Below are 20,044 nucleotides of genomic sequence, written 5' to 3' on the forward strand. Positions count from 1 at the left end.
ATGCTTTTTGAAGCACAAACCTGGACCTCAGCTCCCGCTTGGCCACCTCACTGTTTATTGAAGAAGAGCTTTGCGATAGGATGTCATAACCCAACATTCTACATCAATACATTGTTAAATGGCAGGACGGGTAAGGTAGCGGGTAGTCCTGCCCTGATGTTGCTTCAAATCAATCCCCTAATGACGGTGTCCCTCTTTGGGGGGTATGTAGAGAGTCATGTGACAATTTGGGTGACCTTCCATGCTCAAACACCGCTCTAAACTGACCTTATGGCGATGCTAATGAAGTCCTACGTAGACTTGAGAAAAGTAGACTTAACTAAGAAAAAAGAGTTTGAACACAAAAAAACCGTTTAAAAAATTGTAAAAGGGTTTTCTAATGATCAATTAGCCTTTTAATCACTTTTGCTGGGAATACTTAATTGTCATATGACGCAAGGAGGCACCAGGAGTCGTTGCCATGCAATTCATGTTATCTCTAGGTGGAACAGCACCTTTAATGTAAAATGCCATCATTTGCTATGAGAAAAGGCTGATTACCATTGACCTGATTTACACCTTGTGTATCTTACTAATAAGAAATCTATCTGTAACCCAATATTTATTTTTGCTCGTCTTCTTAGTGTTTTAGGTTGAAAGCGGGGCCACCGTTACTGTTATAATGGCAGCTGGACGAGACCAAGTAATTCGCCTATTAAGGCAACTGCAGCGAGCTTCGTAAGTTTTGTTGATAACCAGAAGTGGTTTAAGTGTTCATTGGCATAATTACGTTAACTGTGTTACCTTTTGTATTGAAACCAAGCTTTTAGCCTAATTAATTCAAATATCCAAGTGAGATATGATTAAATAATAAAATAATAAGCCTGTATTCTTAGTTCTTGCTCTATTACACTTCTAATGCTGATTTTGCATTTGAGATCTTGCTCTCTGGATTTTCATTCTTTATCCAAAGTTGATAACTTTAATTGGGGCAACATAAAAAAAAAAGTAAAGTTACATAAGCTTTCAGGACCTCAGAGGTCCCTCTTTCAAATGAAATCCAAGGACATCTGAGGTCCCAAAGCTTGTGTAACTTTATATGTTCTCCTGTGTTGGTCCAATAAAGAGATACCTAAATATTCCATTTTTTCTTGGGCTAATACAGCTATATATATATCTTTCTTACTGGACATGATGGGCATTATTATTAAACATTATTTTAATGTAGCGATCGTTTACAACGTTAAGAGAACGTTGTAAATAATGGAAAAAAAAAAGAAATATGTTGTAGAGCTGTATAACAGTGTTTATGTAGCTATGTCATTGTTTGTGACACACATATTACATTTAATACAGAATGTATTTTGTGTATAAACATAGTGTTTTGCATAGAGTTCTGTATATTGTGAAGCTGTTGTTGTATGAACGTTTGTTTTTATTACCTGGGAGATTGCTGGGTTTGATCCGGAGTCTCCTGATGAGCTCTTCCTCTCCTGTACTCCAGGTGAATATTTTCCATCTCTGGGCAGGGGAGTGGTGTTTAGTCCCACCTACTTCATGCACAAGTTCCGCCTACTTCCTACCTACTCTCCACCCACCCCTTTAAAGGGACACTCCAACCATCACGTGCACTTTAATGCATATGACAGCTGCATGTTCCTTTTCCGTGTGGTCTGTTTTGAAAATGCATGTGTGGGGGGGATTCTGCTGGATCCCCCTATACGCATTTGCACCTTTCCCCTCCTGTCAGCTAAATGCTTTGCAGGAGATAAGTTTGGCTGAACAGATATTTCTGCATGTGTTATACTCACCTTCAGCCAGATCCAACGCTGGATGTTCAGACCCCTATTCACTGACTCCTCGGACCCCCGTGCACATGTATGGAAAGTGCTGCCGTTATTTTCAGTGGGTGCACTTCCTCAGGGGATTCTCTGGGTTGTCAACCCTGTGAAGTTTCTGGGTATGATCATGTATATTAACACTCCTGTAATTATACAGAGGTGCTGGCTACCTTACTCAGTGTTCTGTGATCTACATCATCTAAAAATATTCTATATAGCACTGATTCTATATAGCTGCTGTTTATTAACTATACTTTTTGTATTTTAGGTGCAAGTGCCCAGCCCATTCTCACACTTATTCTCAAGGTATTACACTTCTGGATCACCTTATACAGGGAGACAAAGTTTGTTAGTTCTTTTTTTATCTTAGTTCTATTCTTTTGGCTGCTGTGCTGCTCAGGTATTTTTCACAAACTGCATCAGAATCGCTTTATATACAATCCTTCCATTTACTTTCCTACTTGAAAACAGATATCCAATCTTATTCAATGCATAATCATTAAGATTGGTCGCTAATATTTTGTCTATTTACTTTCAAACATTGTTTGTTCTAAGTTAATGTTGGCCACCGTCTGGGAGAACTAGGAAGACGCAGATCTTGTGAAAACCTTACAATGGTGCATTTATCTGTTCGCATCTTGGAGTAGATTATATGAACCCAAGTTACTGCTGCTAATCCAAATGAAATGTGTTTCCAGCAGGATTGTTGGGAGTGCATAAACTGAATTAAAAAATGATGTTCAGCAATAATATTTTGGGGTCATGGGCAAAGCAATCCCATGATGTTCGGTGCCTGTGAAAGGAGCTAGTTTAGCATCATGGGATATGTAGCTCATCAACACTTGTGAGACAACACTTGGACCATCACTTGTTCATAGGCTTTACCAATAGCTATAATTATGTTGTATATTAGTAATATTATTATTATTATACAAATATATCTTGTCTTAAACAAATAGATCATTAATCATTGTCTAATAACTGTGTTCCTTTTCTTAGCTCCATCAACGGGAAACACAACAGACTATGCATTTGAGGTAATGTAGCTAAATTCCGCACTTACCTGTAAGGGATACTGTCCACATGATGGGGCATTTGTTGAGGGAAAGCAGCTCCAGTGGGGTATAATATGTCATGAATGAAATCAGCCTGGGTGATGTAAGTTTGGATCGTTCCTTTTTTAATATTATCATTTGTTGTAGATTCATCCCAAACGAATTGAGACTTTATTTTTCTTCAAAGTGATGCAAGTCAAATATGTGTGTTTATTGCTGGCTTGGTATATAAAATAATGTACAGGTAACATGGCTGATCATCACTTAAAGTATGCACTAAAAAGTCATTTCATATCCATTAAGGGCTCAGATCTTTTGCTGATTGCTAAATTAATTAGCATTTATTGCTTTTAAGACATTTTGCCATTCAATGAAATCCATCCCGCGGTTAGACAATAGATGAATTCCCCACCACCCAGACTACCATTGCATTAAGATGAATTATAAACCTTTGTATCGTTTGCCTTCCAGATGGCTGTTTCAAATATCAGATACGGAGAAAATGTAACCAAGGAGGTTGGCATGGTAAGACCTAAAACATATCATACATAATATGGAATATAGTGAATATTATTGGACCCTTTTGTTTCCTGTTGTTTCTTGCTTTATTTCTAGTTATCTCCCCATTCTAGCCCCCCACCTTGCCTTTCTCTGCCCCCGTATAACACCACTTTGTGAATGCAGTCCATCTTTCTTCCCACGCCGATCACCTAGGCTTTGTCATGTTGGATACGTTTATGGTGTCCACAATATATTTTTTAATGGATTTACTAATGTTGGCCCTTCTTGTAGTTGGATGCTTTCTCTGGGGCTCCCATTGAGACACATTTAGGACGTTTAGTGAGATGCACGTATTGCACCATTCAGACTACTAGGATCCGTTAAGTTGCTTGTGTTTATTCCGCAAAGAAATCAATGGCACCGGACTCACAACGACCAGGGTATGGTTGAGGCAGTTGCCTCCTAGGTTTGGCAAGCAATTCCAAATACAGCCATCAGATTTCTGCAGTAAAAAAACACATAAGGCAGCTTTTGTACCCTGTCTGGGTCGTTTTCTGCTTCCTTTATGGGGTTCCTGTTCAGCTACATCTCGGTAAATGATTTGGAGAAGACTGGATGGCCAACAATAAATGCGCTGTTTGCAAATGTTGGAGTTAGTGGCAAGCTTATTCCGTCTAGACATTGTCTCCTTTTGTGTGCTGTATGACACATTATTTATTTGTGTATGATACATTTTAAACAATTTCAGGACCTGCAGAATCTAGGCGTGAAGAATGTCTGTGTGATGACCGATAAGAACCTAGCTGAGCTTTCTCCGGTAAAGGCTGTGCTAAGTTCACTGGCAAGGAATAATGTCCACTTCAGTGTATATGACAATGTCAGAGTGGAACCAACTGATAAAAGGTGATTTACTATTAAATACTGGACACACATAATTGCTTTTGTTGTAAATGTAACTCAGTAAATGAAGAATACCATAGAGTTTATTTGCTTTTTTTTTTTAAAGATACTAATCTATACCTCATTTTATACAAAGTGCTACATTCAGGATGGCAATGCTATGTTCTCTGTCGGTTATCTAATACTTTGCCTTCGGTTTGCATGGAAAATCCTCTCAATTAATCTTTTTTTAATTCTTTTTCTTTACCCAGCTTTATGGATGCTATTCAGTTTGCCAGGAAAGGCTGCTTCGATGCCTACGTTGCTGTCGGAGGGGGTTCTGTGATGGACACCTGTAAGGCCGCTAACTTATACGCATCCAGTCCTGACGCCGACTTCCTAGACTATGTCAACGCTCCGATCGGAAAGGGAAAAGCAGTGACTGTGGCCCTTAAACCTCTCATTGCCAGTAAGACCATCATTACCTGATAAATAACATTTAGTGAAATGTTAGAAGGCTTTATTAACAGAGAGCTGGTACTGTGAACACTGGATTAAAAATAATTCACATCTGTAACGTGGTTAATAGAAATCATAGGAGTTATATATAGGACAACAATGTCTAGACTGGACTTTTCAAGGGACCTTCAGCGATCTATGTAACATGGTTAAACAGACGTGCAACATTCAAGGATAATATCCTCTATTTAACTCAAATACATAGTTGAAATAATTATTCTTAATTTTTTATTGTTAGTGAAATATTTTTCAAAATTGCAAAAGCACCACCTACGGGCATAAGGTGATGTAAAATGATATGTTATAAGTCAAGGATTTTACAGTATAGGTTATGATCCTCACCTAAGGTATCTGTTTGACCAGTTTGTCTCACTTCTAGAGAACTTTTATGTGTTTTACTTGCAGTTCCACATATCACCACCAGGGTGTTTAGCATAGCAAGGGCTTTAGGCAGCATTTACAGCATTGGGCAGGATGGCATTGCACACACTGATCACTGTTGCCCCTGTCATTGTTTGCCAAATGTCATGTTACCCCCTTGGCTAAACCGTGCCAGTCCTCTCCAAATACTGCACTATGTATGTACGAATTGCTGTAAGTCAATGTAAAATGAGGACTGTCTGCAAAACTCCTTTAAGAATTCCTATACAAGCAAACATCTTTATGTTTTTCAGCTCTAAACCAGTGACCGGGTGTTGATAAAGCTAGCATCAGAGCAGTTATGTTTACTCATTACAGCAGCTGATTTTTAATTGTTATAAATATCTTCTTATAGTTCCAACTACATCTGGGACTGGAAGTGAAACCACTGGAATAGCCATATTTGATTATGAAGAACTGAAAGCCAAAACAGGTATGTTTGCATTATTTGTATTCTTCCTAATTTTAGGCAATGATAGGAAAACACCAACATCAAATATTATACAACTACCTATGCATATAAAAGGTAAATTAAAAAATAATCGTGACAGGGGGTTTAGTATAGTATCTGCTGGTGCTTTATAAATAAAATGTCATGTAATATGGAGGTTCCATATTTAATACTAAAAACTGGAAAAGAAATTAATTTACATTTAAAATGTCTTCTGTTACCATTACCGGTATACTTTGGGGAGAGGGGACTGATGGAGCTGTAGCATTTTCACCAATTATTTTACTAATTATCATTCTTATTAATATTATTATTTCTTACAGGTAGAATAATGCATATTAGGGTACGTAAAACATGCTTTCATATACATTGTGAGTTGTCAGGGCTATATGGGACATTAGACTGTTCCTTTAAATAAAAACAAAATGTAAGGATAAACAAATTCAATCAAACAAGTTATGAAAAGAAATAGGAAATGTAAACATAAATAGGACATAACAAAATATCATCAGAGACTACATTGTTAGGGATATTAATGAGACAAAATAGGCAAAACCAATATTTCGCCACACACACAAAATAACGACGCTACCAAATATTGTAGTACCACATCCACAATATTAATTTAAGGAGATACCCTATATTTTATCTCCGAAAATTATAATTCAAATTAGATAGATATCGCCACGATAGTCAATAAAAATATTATTTATTGTAAACACAATTTATAAAATATCTATATGAGTCACACAGTGCATGATATAAAACACAAAATTCTTAAAACATGTCAAAAATAAATCAATTCAAATACAGTATATTATCGATAGTTATCAATATGAATTGTTATTTTATGAGTCTAACACACAATTAATTTCCAGTCCACTCAGCAACCAAAAATTGATAATAATCAGGGCAGTAATAAAAATATCACTATCTCTCTAATATTAGTTTAACTAATATGACATATTAAAAATAATTTGTTTGTGTCTAAGAGTATTAGTGAAGTTCCTAATAGATGCAAATAATGTCAAACTTCGTCAATAGGTAAAAATACCTTTTCATTATTGTTATTATCACGGGTTATAAGCTGTAGTCTCACAAGCCGCCATATACAATAATGCAATATAGTACTTCCCAGAAACAGGGAATTCTATACGAAGAAGACAAAATTCATCTCTATTCAGAATAATAAAACAATTATATTTACCACCACTTGTTGCTGTTGTCCAACTGGTCCTTGTAGTAATTAATCCAGATTCATTGTCAAGAAATTAAGTGGGCAAGAATATAACTTTCTACAAATTATATAGGTTAGAACTCAAAGTAACTCTAAGAGTGAAATATGGTGCCAGGATCTTAAGATTCCAATTCTCTGGGGTAAATTTGGTGAATAAGTCCGTCAGGGTCTGTCCATTTCAGGGTGCGATCTTTTTTTTTTTCTCTTTTTTTATTAAAGACGTAAGCTTTTAAAGACAGGGCTTATTATCATAGCCTCCACCTTTTGATTGGAATTCTCCAATCATAACGGTGGGTTTTACCCATTATAATTAGGATTTCTACTCATATTTACACCGTTGTAATTTCTTAATTTACCTGTGAGAGACGCTCTTGTCTAAGAATTAACTTAAAACCATTACATATGTGTTTGGAATTTATCCTTGGTCACCCTAATCGCCAAATGTTACTTCCTAGATAGTAACTCAGGTCTTGGTAGTCTTCCCATGTATCCCCCATTCCCAGTTACATTTCTAAAGATATGCAGTGTCTACTCCTTAACTTTCTCATGGAAGATAACATTAATTGGATCATATATACACTGAAACATCATTATACATGAATACTCCTTTGTTCTCAATTATAGAGGGAACAAGGACAAAAAGAAATCATCACTATATGATTAAATAAAATAAAATGGCTCTAACTCCATTTTGTGTAAAATCACAGAATATAGAAATACATGTTTTCTGTGATAAAATATCTGACAACCTGTTTTTTATTATTTCCTAGTAAACCATTTATTTTTATTGTAGGTATTGCATCCAGAGCTATTAAGCCAACGTTGGGTTTGATTGACCCTGTACACACGCTTCACATGCCTGAGAGAGTAGTTGCTAACAGCGGTTTTGATGTATTGTGGTGAGTCAGGATATAAACATAAAGCATAACTAATACATGACGGATACAATACACGGGAAACAATTGCTCCCTTTGCTAGCCTTGATTTTAAGATTTTTCACCACTGCCTAAAGCCTTTTCACATGTTGTTAATTGATATTCAACATGTTGCCACTAGATTCTGTTCTCCTTTTATGTGCCTTCTATGTATTAATTGTGAGTAGGTCCTGGCTGGATTGTGTCCATTGAGCATACTGCCTGCTGAATTTTGTTTTAGACACTGTATTACTAGCCCATTTGGTTGGTCTTGTCCAATTGTCTGAAGTGGATTATATTATAATTTAGGGCAGCTTCTACTGTAGACACTGCACACGCTCCGCTCCTTCTCTCCTGTCAGTTTTTACTGCGCAGCTGCACACTCTCTCACCCACTGACCCTCTCCCACCTATCCTGTCAGTATCATCACAAAGAGATCAGAGGAGACCAGACAACGTGAGAAAGCACGTGGGAGCCAGATACAAGGCAGGGGACTGGGAAGATAAGGGCACAGGGGGCACAGAGATACATAGGGGGAGAGTGCAGGGGGCACAGAGAGAGAAAATTACTCTCTGGCCAACTATTCCAACTATGTTTAACTATTTGGATGGGTTTACTTATTGGGATACCGTTTAGCCACAACTCCACCCTTACCACTAAACTGAGTAGCTGCTGCCTTAGGATTCTTAAGATATCTTGCGGTCAGACAAGCTCCTCCACGATAGGAACATTCATGTTACTTGTAGTATTCTAAATACAGAGGATTGTTAAAGACCAAGCAGAGAGCACCATTGCAGGAAAGGCTTCCCTGGTCTACAACAAAAAAAGTTCTATCAATAAGATTGCAGGTCATGGCTGGATTGTTGGCTATCCTGTGACACATCACATTTCAGCCAGCTAGTTATATATCTAAGTCACCTGGAACATGTATTTTAAAATATATCCTTTAGCTATTGAGTCTACTAAGTCATTCTACGTCGGTACTTCTGGGTCGATAGATACTTTGGCTTGTTATGCTGTACCATAGGAATATACACCTTCTTATCCCTTCCTTATATTTCTCTAAAGCAGACAAATTGTTTATAGTTCATTTTTTCCATGTTTCTTTTAGCCATGCGCTCGAGTCCTACACTGCCCTCCCTTATCATATGCGCAGTCCCTGCCCTACTAACCCTATTGAACGTCCTGCGTACCAGGGTAGCAACCCTATCAGCGATGTGTGGGCCAAACATGCATTGAGGATTGTGGCCAAGTATCTAAAAAGGTATGTGTACTTACTAAGAAAAAAAAAGTGTTTTCTAAAACCTACCGTGCTTTTCAGTATACTTTTATAATAAATATGAACATTTCTGTAATAGGCCCACCAAATACCTAAGTGAACACAAATGTTTATTTTATGTTAAGCAAATATTTTCAGAAAAGTCTTAAACATCATACATCATTCACCTTTAGCCATGTTGTCAAGTTGTAGAAAGGGATAGGAGACATGCCATTAATAAAATACATTTGCTTGTTATTTACTGGATCTGAGAATTATGTATGTGACTTTGTATGAAGAAGACTTGGACAAAATAATATAAAAATTCTAAAGCATGGCCTTCATGCTTCTTATATAGGTTGACTAAACGTTACCAAGTTCTTTATTAGTTAAGCCCTAAGTTCACTTGAGTAGATGCAAAGCACAAAAATGTTTTCTAAAAACCTGAAAGTACACACAAAATGTATTTACTGGAATTCACTCAAGACAAAATATGCTTCTGCTTCATACATGAACTTAAAAGTTCTCAATGGAACTTCAAATTCTCATAGCCTGCTTCTGAAAGTCTCCTAGGCCTATATTTGCTCCAGAGGATCACTGAAACGTCTAATTTACACCTTCTTTTACAACTCAAACTCAATCACCAGGATTAGCAGTTTTAAAGATGCAAATTACCTGACAGTTCATTTGGAAATTATAGGAACTATAGGAAGTAGTGTTTTATGGTTGGTGAAGGTAAAAGAGTGAATGTGCTGTGAGATACAAATAATTGTATGATTTTACCCTTTACCAATCTCATAAATGTGCCTAGTAAACCAAAGGAGACTAAATATATATGTTTAATTCTCATACTTGCAGGGCTGTAAAGAGTCCTGATGACCGTGAAGCTCGTTTCTCCATGCACTTGGCCAGCTCATTTGCTGGCATTGGCTTTGGAAATGCGGGAGTGCACTTATGGTGAGCGACATTAATACTTGGATTCTCTGTGATAATAGGGCTCTCTAACCAGATATCTACCTCAACCCATGAACATAACCATATGTTTAATCATAGAAACCCAGAAGCCAGACTTGTCTAGGGTGTACTAGTCATATCTGCATTGTCCTCTTCTCAATTGAGGTGGCCATAGAGGGACACCCATCAGATAGATTGCCCCACTGTTAATATTCTTCCTCTAGGATCTCAACCAGCCTGAGGCCCCTGAACGCCATCGTTTTAACCTTCTTGCACAGTTTGCAATGAATAACCGCCATAATATTTTTCTCAGGAAGAGGACACTATATATATTGCCCCTATAACAAAATGGCCTCAAAATGACCTTCATTCCCAAACTATGCCACCTAACATTTTTCCACCCTATCCCAACCAATCCCAGTCTTTCCAGCTAAATTGTCCCAAGCTTAACTCTAACTTTTACTACATTGTTTACTACTACTCCATGAAATGAAAGGGAGAGGCATTAACCGTTTTTACAATACCTTGCTATATAATAAACTGAGCACAGTCCATAGTATAATTTATCTAAGGACCTGCTTCCTACTATAAGGAACAATAGAGGTATCATCATTTGAATGGCCCATACATACATTCTGCCTTGAATAATAGATAATTAATATTATGTTAACCGAGCCCTGTGTCATTTTGTCCAAGAAAATTCCACCGTGGATCACTGGTTACTGCCATTAACTACGTGTTGATATTTTATCTGCTGGTAACTGCCCTGATTGGTATGAGGTATGCATGACAGCACCGTTTAGTAATATTTTGTCATTCTTTTGCTCCCAGCCATGGGATGTCGTACCCTATTGCAGGCCTAGTGAAGAGCTACCGAGCCAAGGATTATAATGTGGAACACCCAATAGTGGTAAGATTATACCTTAGCCGTATTCATTATTAAGTCAACACAGAACACCAACAATAACGTAGAATTTCTTCTGTCATCCATTGAGTCATTTTGTGTCCTTGACTGATCTTGAAAAAAAGCAACACATTCACTCTTTGAAGAACATAAATTACTGGACAGTGTAGAAGAAACATTTGGAAATGGTCAAGAAGCACTGATACTATAAAGTATTATATTGTGAAACTTAGCAAGGCTAAATACTATTAGAAAGCAAACACACTCCATTGCTTTATTCTAGAGTATGACGATGTTTTTGTGATATCTGTTACTTGCAGCCCCATGGCCTTTCAGTGGTTCTCACGTCTCCAGCTGTGTTTTCTTTTACCGCCTCAATGTGTCCGGAGCGCCACCTGGAGGCAGCAGAGATACTGGGTAACACTATTTTCTGAATCTTTCATCCCCTCCCTCAAGAAACTCATGCTCATTGTTTATTTCTTCATTTTATTGTTTAAATCAAGTTGGACACATCAGCTTAATCTATATCTGTGCCCAATTATTTCATATTAAATGTCTGTGGGCTAGAAGAACCCAGGAGGTTTTCAGTTCAACTGGTTCTCTCAGTGGGTTATTGTTGGGATTGGTGCATATCGGGTTCATATCACCATAAATGGTGCTCTTTTCATAATAAAAGGTTTTATATTGGCTTCTTATTTTAGTTACAATAGATTAAAGAATATTATGGGTTCTAGTGTCATACGCCAAGGGGTCTATTCAGCAAGGTATATGGGAGGTGTTGTAATGACTCCAGCGGTAGAGTCACATTAACCGGTTCCACTTGTATCTGCAGTCGTATTGGTAAGTTGGTTAAGTTCAACACCTGCAAGTGACCAATATCAGCATAAATATCTCACTTAAATCTGAAATGGCAGATCAACTGCCGATCCCACGTGTGAAAGCAAAGAAAATAAATAATAAAGAATTCTTTAGGCTCCCATTAATTGCAGCAGCCCAGAAAACACTCCTCGTAGTGTTAGAGAATCAGCATGAACAGCTTGGAGTGCATATACATGGGAAAAGAGTAAAATATATACTTTTTTGGGTGGCAAGTGTCTTTAAAGGACAAACTAGGATTGGACAAGAGAAGCAGTTATCCATGGAGTGGCCTGGGGCTATAATGAAGGTTGAAGGATCTCTGGGCAAGTGCCCTAGCAGTTATTTTGTAGGGGGTGCTTTTGCAAGATCTTGTAGTACAACAATTCCTACTTATTTTGGAGAATGAGAATGAAATGTTTATTTGTACCTTTAGAGCAGTGAACTCGGTAAGTTACACTGATATATGTTGTGACAGCTCATATATCCTGCTGATATGAAGACAAATCTCCGTGCCGACCATGTCTGGCCATTTCAGCAGTTACATCGACACAAGCTTTGAACCTATTTAAAACATATCTATATCTCTCTCTCTCTCTCTCTCTCTCTCTCTCTCTCTCTCTATATATATATATATATATATATATATATATATATATATATATATATATATATAATGTGTGTGTGTGTATTTGGTTTGTTTTGCTTTGGGTCTACTTGTAAATTGGATATAGAATGGTACCATGTTAGCTGTAGAAATAAAAGGCACAAATTTGGTAAAAATGATATTGACTATTTCAATTTCATTAGCAAGCTCTCAATATAACTACAAATAGTCTCAAAAGCTTACAGTTCAAGGTAATTCTGTTGGCCAATCAAGGTATCAATATTAGTAAATTAGGTGTAATTCAGGTGAGATACGTTAGTAAGATGTACCAATTGATAGCTATTTTGTGGATTTGCATGAGACTTAAGCACTAAGGCAGCTGCTCTGCGTGTGTGTTCAGTGTGTTCAGTGGGCTGTGTGTGTGTTCAGTGGGCTCTGCGTGTGTGTGTGTTCAGTGGGCTCTGCGTGTGTGTGTTCAGTGGGCTCTGTGTGTGTTCAGTGGGCTAGGCGTGCATGTGTGTTCAGTTGGCTCTGCGTGTGTGTGTTCAGTGGGCTCTGTGTGTGTGTGTTCAGTGGGCTAGGCGTGCATGTGTGTTCAGTGGGCTCTGCATGTGTGTGTGTGTGTTCAGTGGGCTCTGCATGTGTGTGTGTGTGTTCAGTGGGCTCTGTGTGTGTTCAGTGGGCTCTGTGTGTGTTCAGTGGGCAATGCGTGTGTTCAGGTGGCTCTATTTGTGTGTTCAATGGGCTCTGTGTGTGTTCAGTGGGCTCTGTGTGTGTTCAGTGGGCTCTGTGTGTGCTGTGTAATGATTTCAGTGTTGTGAGGCCACTAGATGTCAGTACACAGCCATTTTTCATGAAATCTGTAATTCCCAAACAGTGATCTTATTATCCTGAAATAATTGAGCTTGTCATAATATGCTAAATACAACATGCAGGTGTTACTATATCCCGTATCTGTACAAAAGAGCAGTATGTTGGCCATAGTTTGCATGTATTAATAATTTCCAGTCGGTTACTCATCATACACTAAGAAGACCACTGAAAAAGGGAAGATTCAAACTTTCTGGCAGGAAAATGAGAGACTCTTTTAAATTCAGGCAGTGATTTGATTTAATTAAACCCAGAACAAACTTCTTCTTCTCTCCTACAAACCTTACAGTGCAAACCTTTATATCTTCATATAGGAGCTGACATCCGGACGGCTAAAATCAAAGATGCTGGGCTTATCTTGGCAGACACCTTAAGGAAATTCCTGTTTGACCTGAATGTCGATGATGGTTTGGCGGCTGTAGGATACACTTCAGCTGATATTCCTGCTTTAGTCAAAGGAACTTTGCCTCAGGTAATTAAAAGGATATTATGGTTTAAGATACGGAACTCCTCCTCAAGAGAACTGACCAGGGTTAACCATTCATTATTGACCTGTACAGGGAGGCAGCTGAAACGTCTTACCTAGGGTGCAATTATTTACTAAAAACGAGCTGCAGGTTAGTTGAAATATCTATCATTGGAGAAGAAATTACAAAGATTCCAGAGATCACTAGACTATTCTGTAATCCAAGCACTTGTCAAATCCCTTTTTTATTTTTTATTTTTTTTAAACAACCTTCTGCTCCATTGTAATATCCTATCTTTTCTGTTAGCAGAGGAGCAGACGTGTCTATCTGTAATGAAATCAACCCAATGAGTCACATATTGTATGAAATATCTGGATGAATAAGTCATTGTATGACTATCCAGCATTCCATGCATTTTTGGCAGCATAAGGTCCTCCAGCTTCTGGTGGACTACAACTCCCATCAAGCAAACATATATAATTATTATTATTATTATTTAATATTTCTTAAAATACACAATAATGCCTAAATATGTTTTTTTTCTCTCTGCAGGAACGTGTGACAAAGCTGTCTCCTCGACCACATTCTATAGAAGAGCTTTCTGGTTTATTTGAGGCTTCCTTGAAACTGTATTAGTCTAGCACGTTGCACAATACCATAGAGAGCAGTTCTATTGAGATTTTAGTTACATGGCGCCTCTATGCCAGCAGCATCCTGTAATTTGTACAATAGGAACAATAGGTTCTCAGCGCGATCCCACACAATTCATCCGTGCATTTTTATAAGCTGCTTGGTGGTGCTTTTTATGTAGATGTACCAAAAGTAAAACTGTGATCTCTACTAACATATCATCTGAAATTCTAGTTCAGTCTCGTACTGTATTGTCCATAATACAGAGCTAACATTTGGTTGAATACAACTGACATCCTATGCAGATCAAAAAAACTATTGAAAATATATTGAATTCCAACAGGTTTCTTTTAAAGGTAGCCACATACATTATAAAGAGGATTTATCATTATGTTTCATTTTATGTACCAAGATCCATTTAAGGTCACATCTCAAAAGGGTATTTTATTCGAAGGAAAACACTGACAATTAATGTGCTTATAGCAAAATTTCCATTGCAGGCACAGTGAGAGTTTAGGGGTTTCAGCTGTAATTATCTTGGATTTTAGGCAGATTTGCCAGCTGTTGCTCGATTTCATTTGCTTTTTATGGAAAAGGTGCTAGACATGAGCAGTCCCCTCCAGTGCTGCACTTCCAACAGCAAATAATGTTAACGTGCAAACAATGTATGTGTATGAACCCGAGTACCTAGTGTCAGCACTACCAGAACCTTTAAACTCCTTGATTTTTTGGGCTATAACCTAATAAGGTGCCATTAGGGCCAGGTCAAACTTTAACAATATGGTCGACTCATCATATTTGTCTTTAAAATCACAGCAGATTTTTTTTTTCCCACTGCTGATGATTGCGTGATTCTGATACACAGCAATCAGCACATACCCGGCAAATGCTATTGAAAATCACCTAAAGCATAAATATCGGAAAATCCATCGCATTATATGGCAGTAAATTGCTTAGCCTGCCATTTTCTGCCATTTCATTTTAATGGCAGAAATGTTAGCTTAGGAGGGAGAGAAGATAAGAGGTTCAGTTTAGGCTAGACTGAGGTGTTGAAACAGACATCTAGTTTGAAATGGAGGCAAGGCAATTCATGATAATGAGAGATTGGAGAGAAAATGGAATGACATCGGCATACGGGTGGTACTGTAAGCCAAATGACAAATTAGTTTGAACATAGAAGGGGTTCTAGAACTTGAGGTACACCAACTGAGAAGGGAAGCAGAGAGGAAGTGTATTTGGAGTGGGAGACACTGAATGTGTGATCAGAAAGGTATGATGTGAACCAAGGAAGAAAAATGTCAGAGACCAAGAAGAGTGTGGTCCACCTGTACCAAAAGCAGCAGAATAGTCCAGAAGGATTAGTGTAAATGATTGTTCACTTCAGCAATATCAGTCCCAGTAGGTTGTCAAGGGAGAAATTCAGATGAAAGCTTTAAGAAAGACATCACACATCCAGACAAAGGGAACCAAGTAAGGTCCAAGTGATTTTGCTAGCCTGATAAGGCTCTGTTTACTACCTGAATCAGACACTGGCATGAAAACATCTGTACAAATCTTGGCCAAGAGGATCACCAGAAAACAAAAGGGCTACATTATCTTTCTGGTTTCTGAAGTCCCAGAGAGAGAAGGGTGGGTTTGGGGTCCCTAGTGTGGAAGCATATTATTGGGTGGCTATCCTAGCCCAGGAGCTTGCCATGGTCCCCGTGTTTGGTAGCATGAAATTAGTGTACTGGTTATGGTGTCCTAAAGCTAAGACATCTCCCTCTCTTTTATTGACCACACAGCTTTGCATACAGTGTTCAGACAGATTGAAGTCTGTTCTGTTTCCGGTTTCATTGTTTTCGAGTGTCATCCCTATACAACTTTTAGAGGATGGCACAGCAAGGGGCTCGCTATTATCTCTGACTTATTTGTTGATGGGAGAGTGTTCTCTTTATCACAGTTTAGAGATACGTTTTTATTGTACGACTTTCATGTTCTACATCATTTGTAGACTTCCTTCTTGAAGCTCTATCTTAACCCCCCGCTTCTGGCCCCGCTGTCAGAATAAGATAAAATATGTCTTAACGCATCATATTTCCGTAAAAGTATCTCCACGGCTGGATCCTCGTTATCCCAAACTCTTTTAGAACACCATAAATGTTTGGCTGGGAAAGGGATCTAGGCAAATATTTTTTGGAAGAGCAATGGGAAGAATTGATTCTACGTATTTCTCTAGCCACGCAGTTAGCCAGGGCGAGAACATATATATGCAACATTTGCCCCTACAATGATGGAGGTTTAGGATATAATTGAGACTCACATGAATGTCAGCCAATTTGGAGGATAGGTTTGCGCAGTATGTTAAGATTTGGTATCTATGGGTTGAGCAGCTGGGTGAGGGAAATTTCCCCACATCTATTTTTTGTTTTCCTTGATCTTGTATAAACAGTGCCTTTTAGGTGCGTCAGAAGATTATTGATGGTACAATTTATACCTTATATCTGTGATCTGTATCTTTGCCATTGTGTCTTTACAATTTCAACCTGAATATCTACATGTCTTCCCTCATAAACTTAAAGGAAATAAAATATATGTAGAAAACTTCAACAGGAATCTAAAGAGCAGCAGGACTGGAAAGAATAATTGAGGGCACATATTAGCTCTAATAGATGTAGGCTTAAGAGAGAGAGAGAAAGAGGAATAATAGAGAAAGGTAATTAAGGATGTAGTTGATTGGACAATTAAAGAAAGTTATAGGTTAGAGGCTTATGATGTGATCCATGGAGACTGGATACTTAATATTCCCCTCATACACCAACATACGCAGAATAGCAAGTCCTTCGTGTCATAAATGAAAGCTGTTCTTGGTAGCACCTGTTCCAGAGGTGGAGCAAACAAACCCCATAGTGACCATCTGACTGCTGTTACAATGGAAGAGGAGCTGCCATGCTGTGAATCGGGACAATACCGTCCTCCTCGAGACCCAAATGGGGGGTGCACCCTGCAAAGCAACAGCTCCATTTGCATCTCATCTACCAAGCCTGGTTTTGGTGGAATATGAAAGCAAAAGGCAATGATAGGCCTTTTAAAATTTGGCCTTCAGTTTCTAGCCCCTGTCATGCCCAGTTACACCTATCTTCTATAATGCCGCTTGCCATGTGTGTCTGCACATGGCATGTCACTTATATCGCTTTAGTATTTGGGTGGTGGCAGCTACTACGGCATAAACCCAGCCTTTCAATTTACTTTTTTATGATGAAGAAATGATGGCATTAAAACCTAAACTGTGATCTTTGTTTAAAATATCTACGCACATTTGTGTGAAGAATTTCGAACAAGATGAAAGTTTAACGAAGCTTTAAATACAGAAACATGTTGTTTTTCTTTCCTGGACATAGTCATGATATTTTTAAGGCCCATCTTTGTTCTATTTCCCTGATAGGCACCCATGATGTTGCACATGACCCTATATCACATATTTTAATACTATTGGCTTAAGGGGTTTGAGGTGAGGTAGTGATTTTTTCATATATAATTGTTTACTTATCGTGGTAGGGCTAAGGGGCACTTTGGGGACCTCTCATACATTTTTGATCCCAGTGATGTCATGGTGACATCACTCGGCTCCCAATGAATGTTGTTTTTTTTATTGAGTGCGTCGTAGCCCTGCATTGCTGATTGCAATATATGCGATCAGCCAGCAGGGGAAGCACTGGGAGAGCCCAGGAGGTCCTCGGGTGAACTTTTGGTGGGTGATACCTACCAGAAGGAAATGCCTGATTGCGCAATTGGGGATTCCTTTTAAAAATGATTGGTCAGTAGACAGTCTGATCTCCCATGTAGCAACAGGGAGATGTTTCTGCCACTAATGGGTTTCTTGGCTCATTTTTTAAAAAACATACTGGTACATCCTTAGGGGACAAGGTACTAAACATGAAGCAATTATATGAAATATGAAGGTGAGGTTGCTACTATTTTGTGCCAATTTACATGGCGTATTCCACAGGGCTGCATAATAGGAGTTGTTTAGTTCCAACTATTTTTATTTGTAAAGGGTATATTTGATATCAATGAAAATGAATGTTCAGCGTCCTGACACACATACTCAGCCAAGCCCGGGATTAAATCCTAATGCAGTGGGAAACCCTGTCCCCAACAACCATAACATTATAGATTCCTCTAATAAATTTTTAATCAAACCAATGCCATTATGTATCACTGAGCCTTGTGACAAGTATTATACTTAATCCTTTTAGACCGTATAGGAACCTTAATAGGTTTACATGTTTCAATTGAAAGTAAACTATACTGAACAATACCATTGTGTGTTTTTCCCCCCTTCTTTTAGGGTGGTATCATGTTGTTTAAACATTTTAGCATACCTTTATTTTTTCAAAATGTATAGTTTATGCAAATGTACCAATTAAACATGCCAATTGAAAGCGCCAGTTTAACAAATAAGAAATATACATTTCCATTAGCAGTTCCCATGGCTACAAAATAATATCTCAGACATCTTTGTATAGTTCCATGTGGACTTCAGCATGAATGAAAGTGAATACAATCAATTGTACTGTGTTAGCCATAAAAATCAGCAAATCTGGTAATAATGATAGAAGCATTGAAATATGGAATTTGATGGCAGATAGGTACCGTCAAATCTGCCCGTTTTTTCCTACTGTAAAGATTCAAACCATAATCAGTCTTTGGTTTTGTCTTATGTTCAGGAGAGCTTTATGTGTATCTCATGCATGTTGAAAATACCTCACTATTTTAGCCTCTTCTGCCTCTGCTGGGAGGCTGTTCCACCTATCTTCCACCCTCTCTGTAAAGTAAAACTTCTTTACATTACATCTAAACCTCTCGCTCTCTCATTTTAGATTATGATGTCTTCTTCTAACATCCCACCCTTTTAAAATAAACTCTCTTCCTGTAAGTATTTAAATGTTTCTATCTCACCTGTCTTCTCTCCTCCAAGCCCTTAGTCTTTTCTGATCATTTTTATCCTGCAAACCATTTATCATTTTTCTGGCCCTTCACTGAACTCTCTCCAATATGTCAATATTGATACTTTTCTTGCATAGCTAAAGTACGGTATAATATATTATTTTTGGGTCTAGCTGGGGTTCTTCGGGCATATTATACATCAATGGCCCAGTGGCAAAATAGAAACAGAAATGATGTAAGTAGTAAGTTTCTGCTGTTTATTGAATTATCCACTGCCCAGTTGCTGAGCTTAAACACTCCATTTATAGAACACATGGACCTAATTCATGCACGATATTATGTTTCATACAGAATTATCTCTGCCTTCTGCCCAAAGCATAATAAGGGCACATATAGCCATAAGGATTCAGAGAAATGCTAAACCACAAAGATGGAATCCTAGATGCCTTCAATAATAACCAATGCATTGCCAGATGCTGGATTTTCTTTGAAACAGGGAAAATGCTGATAACGATAAATTGTTAGAACCAGTCCATGATGAAGAGAATGAGGTGCATATATATATATATGTATGTATATACACGTATATATATATATATATATATATATAATTTACACGTATAGATATATATAATGCTGATAACAATAGATTGTTAGAACCAGTCCATGATGATTAGAAGAGAATGAGGTGCATATATATATATAAATATATCATATATATATATATATATATATACACGTATATATATATATATATAATATTTGCCATGTTAC

The 20,044-nt window shown here is 37.8% G+C and overlaps 1 protein-coding gene across 3 annotated transcripts; it reads left to right on the forward strand.

The window, feature by feature from the left end:
• Nucleotides 1-661: 661 nt before the first annotated feature.
• LOC149305449 (hydroxyacid-oxoacid transhydrogenase, mitochondrial) lies at nucleotides 662-14,347 on the forward strand. 3 transcript variants are annotated; one of them, XM_089477472.1, is made up of 14 exons: nucleotides 662-717; nucleotides 2,089-2,168; nucleotides 2,844-2,857; nucleotides 3,347-3,400; nucleotides 4,125-4,279; nucleotides 4,528-4,724; nucleotides 5,550-5,627; nucleotides 7,676-7,781; nucleotides 8,908-9,060; nucleotides 9,913-10,011; nucleotides 10,840-10,918; nucleotides 11,233-11,329; nucleotides 13,559-13,716; nucleotides 14,264-14,347. In XM_089477472.1, exons 1-14 carry the CDS (start codon nucleotides 662-664, stop codon nucleotides 14,345-14,347), a joined length of 1,410 nt encoding a protein of 469 aa, XP_089333598.1. The 3 variants fall into 3 exon arrangements, with proteins under 3 accessions (XP_089333598.1, XP_089333599.1, XP_089333600.1); XM_089477473.1 differs by having other exon boundaries at nucleotides 2,089-2,159; nucleotides 2,838-2,857; XM_089477474.1 differs by having other exon boundaries at nucleotides 2,089-2,126; nucleotides 2,820-2,857.
• The last annotated feature ends 5,697 nt before the right edge of the window (nucleotides 14,348-20,044 follow it).

The sequence above is a fragment of the Sceloporus occidentalis genome, unplaced genomic scaffold (assembly GCF_023333645.1).
Source record: "Sceloporus occidentalis isolate IW3139 unplaced genomic scaffold, rSceOcc1.0.p SCAF_11, whole genome shotgun sequence".
In the NCBI taxonomy this organism is placed as follows: Eukaryota; Metazoa; Chordata; class Lepidosauria; order Squamata; family Phrynosomatidae; genus Sceloporus; species Sceloporus occidentalis.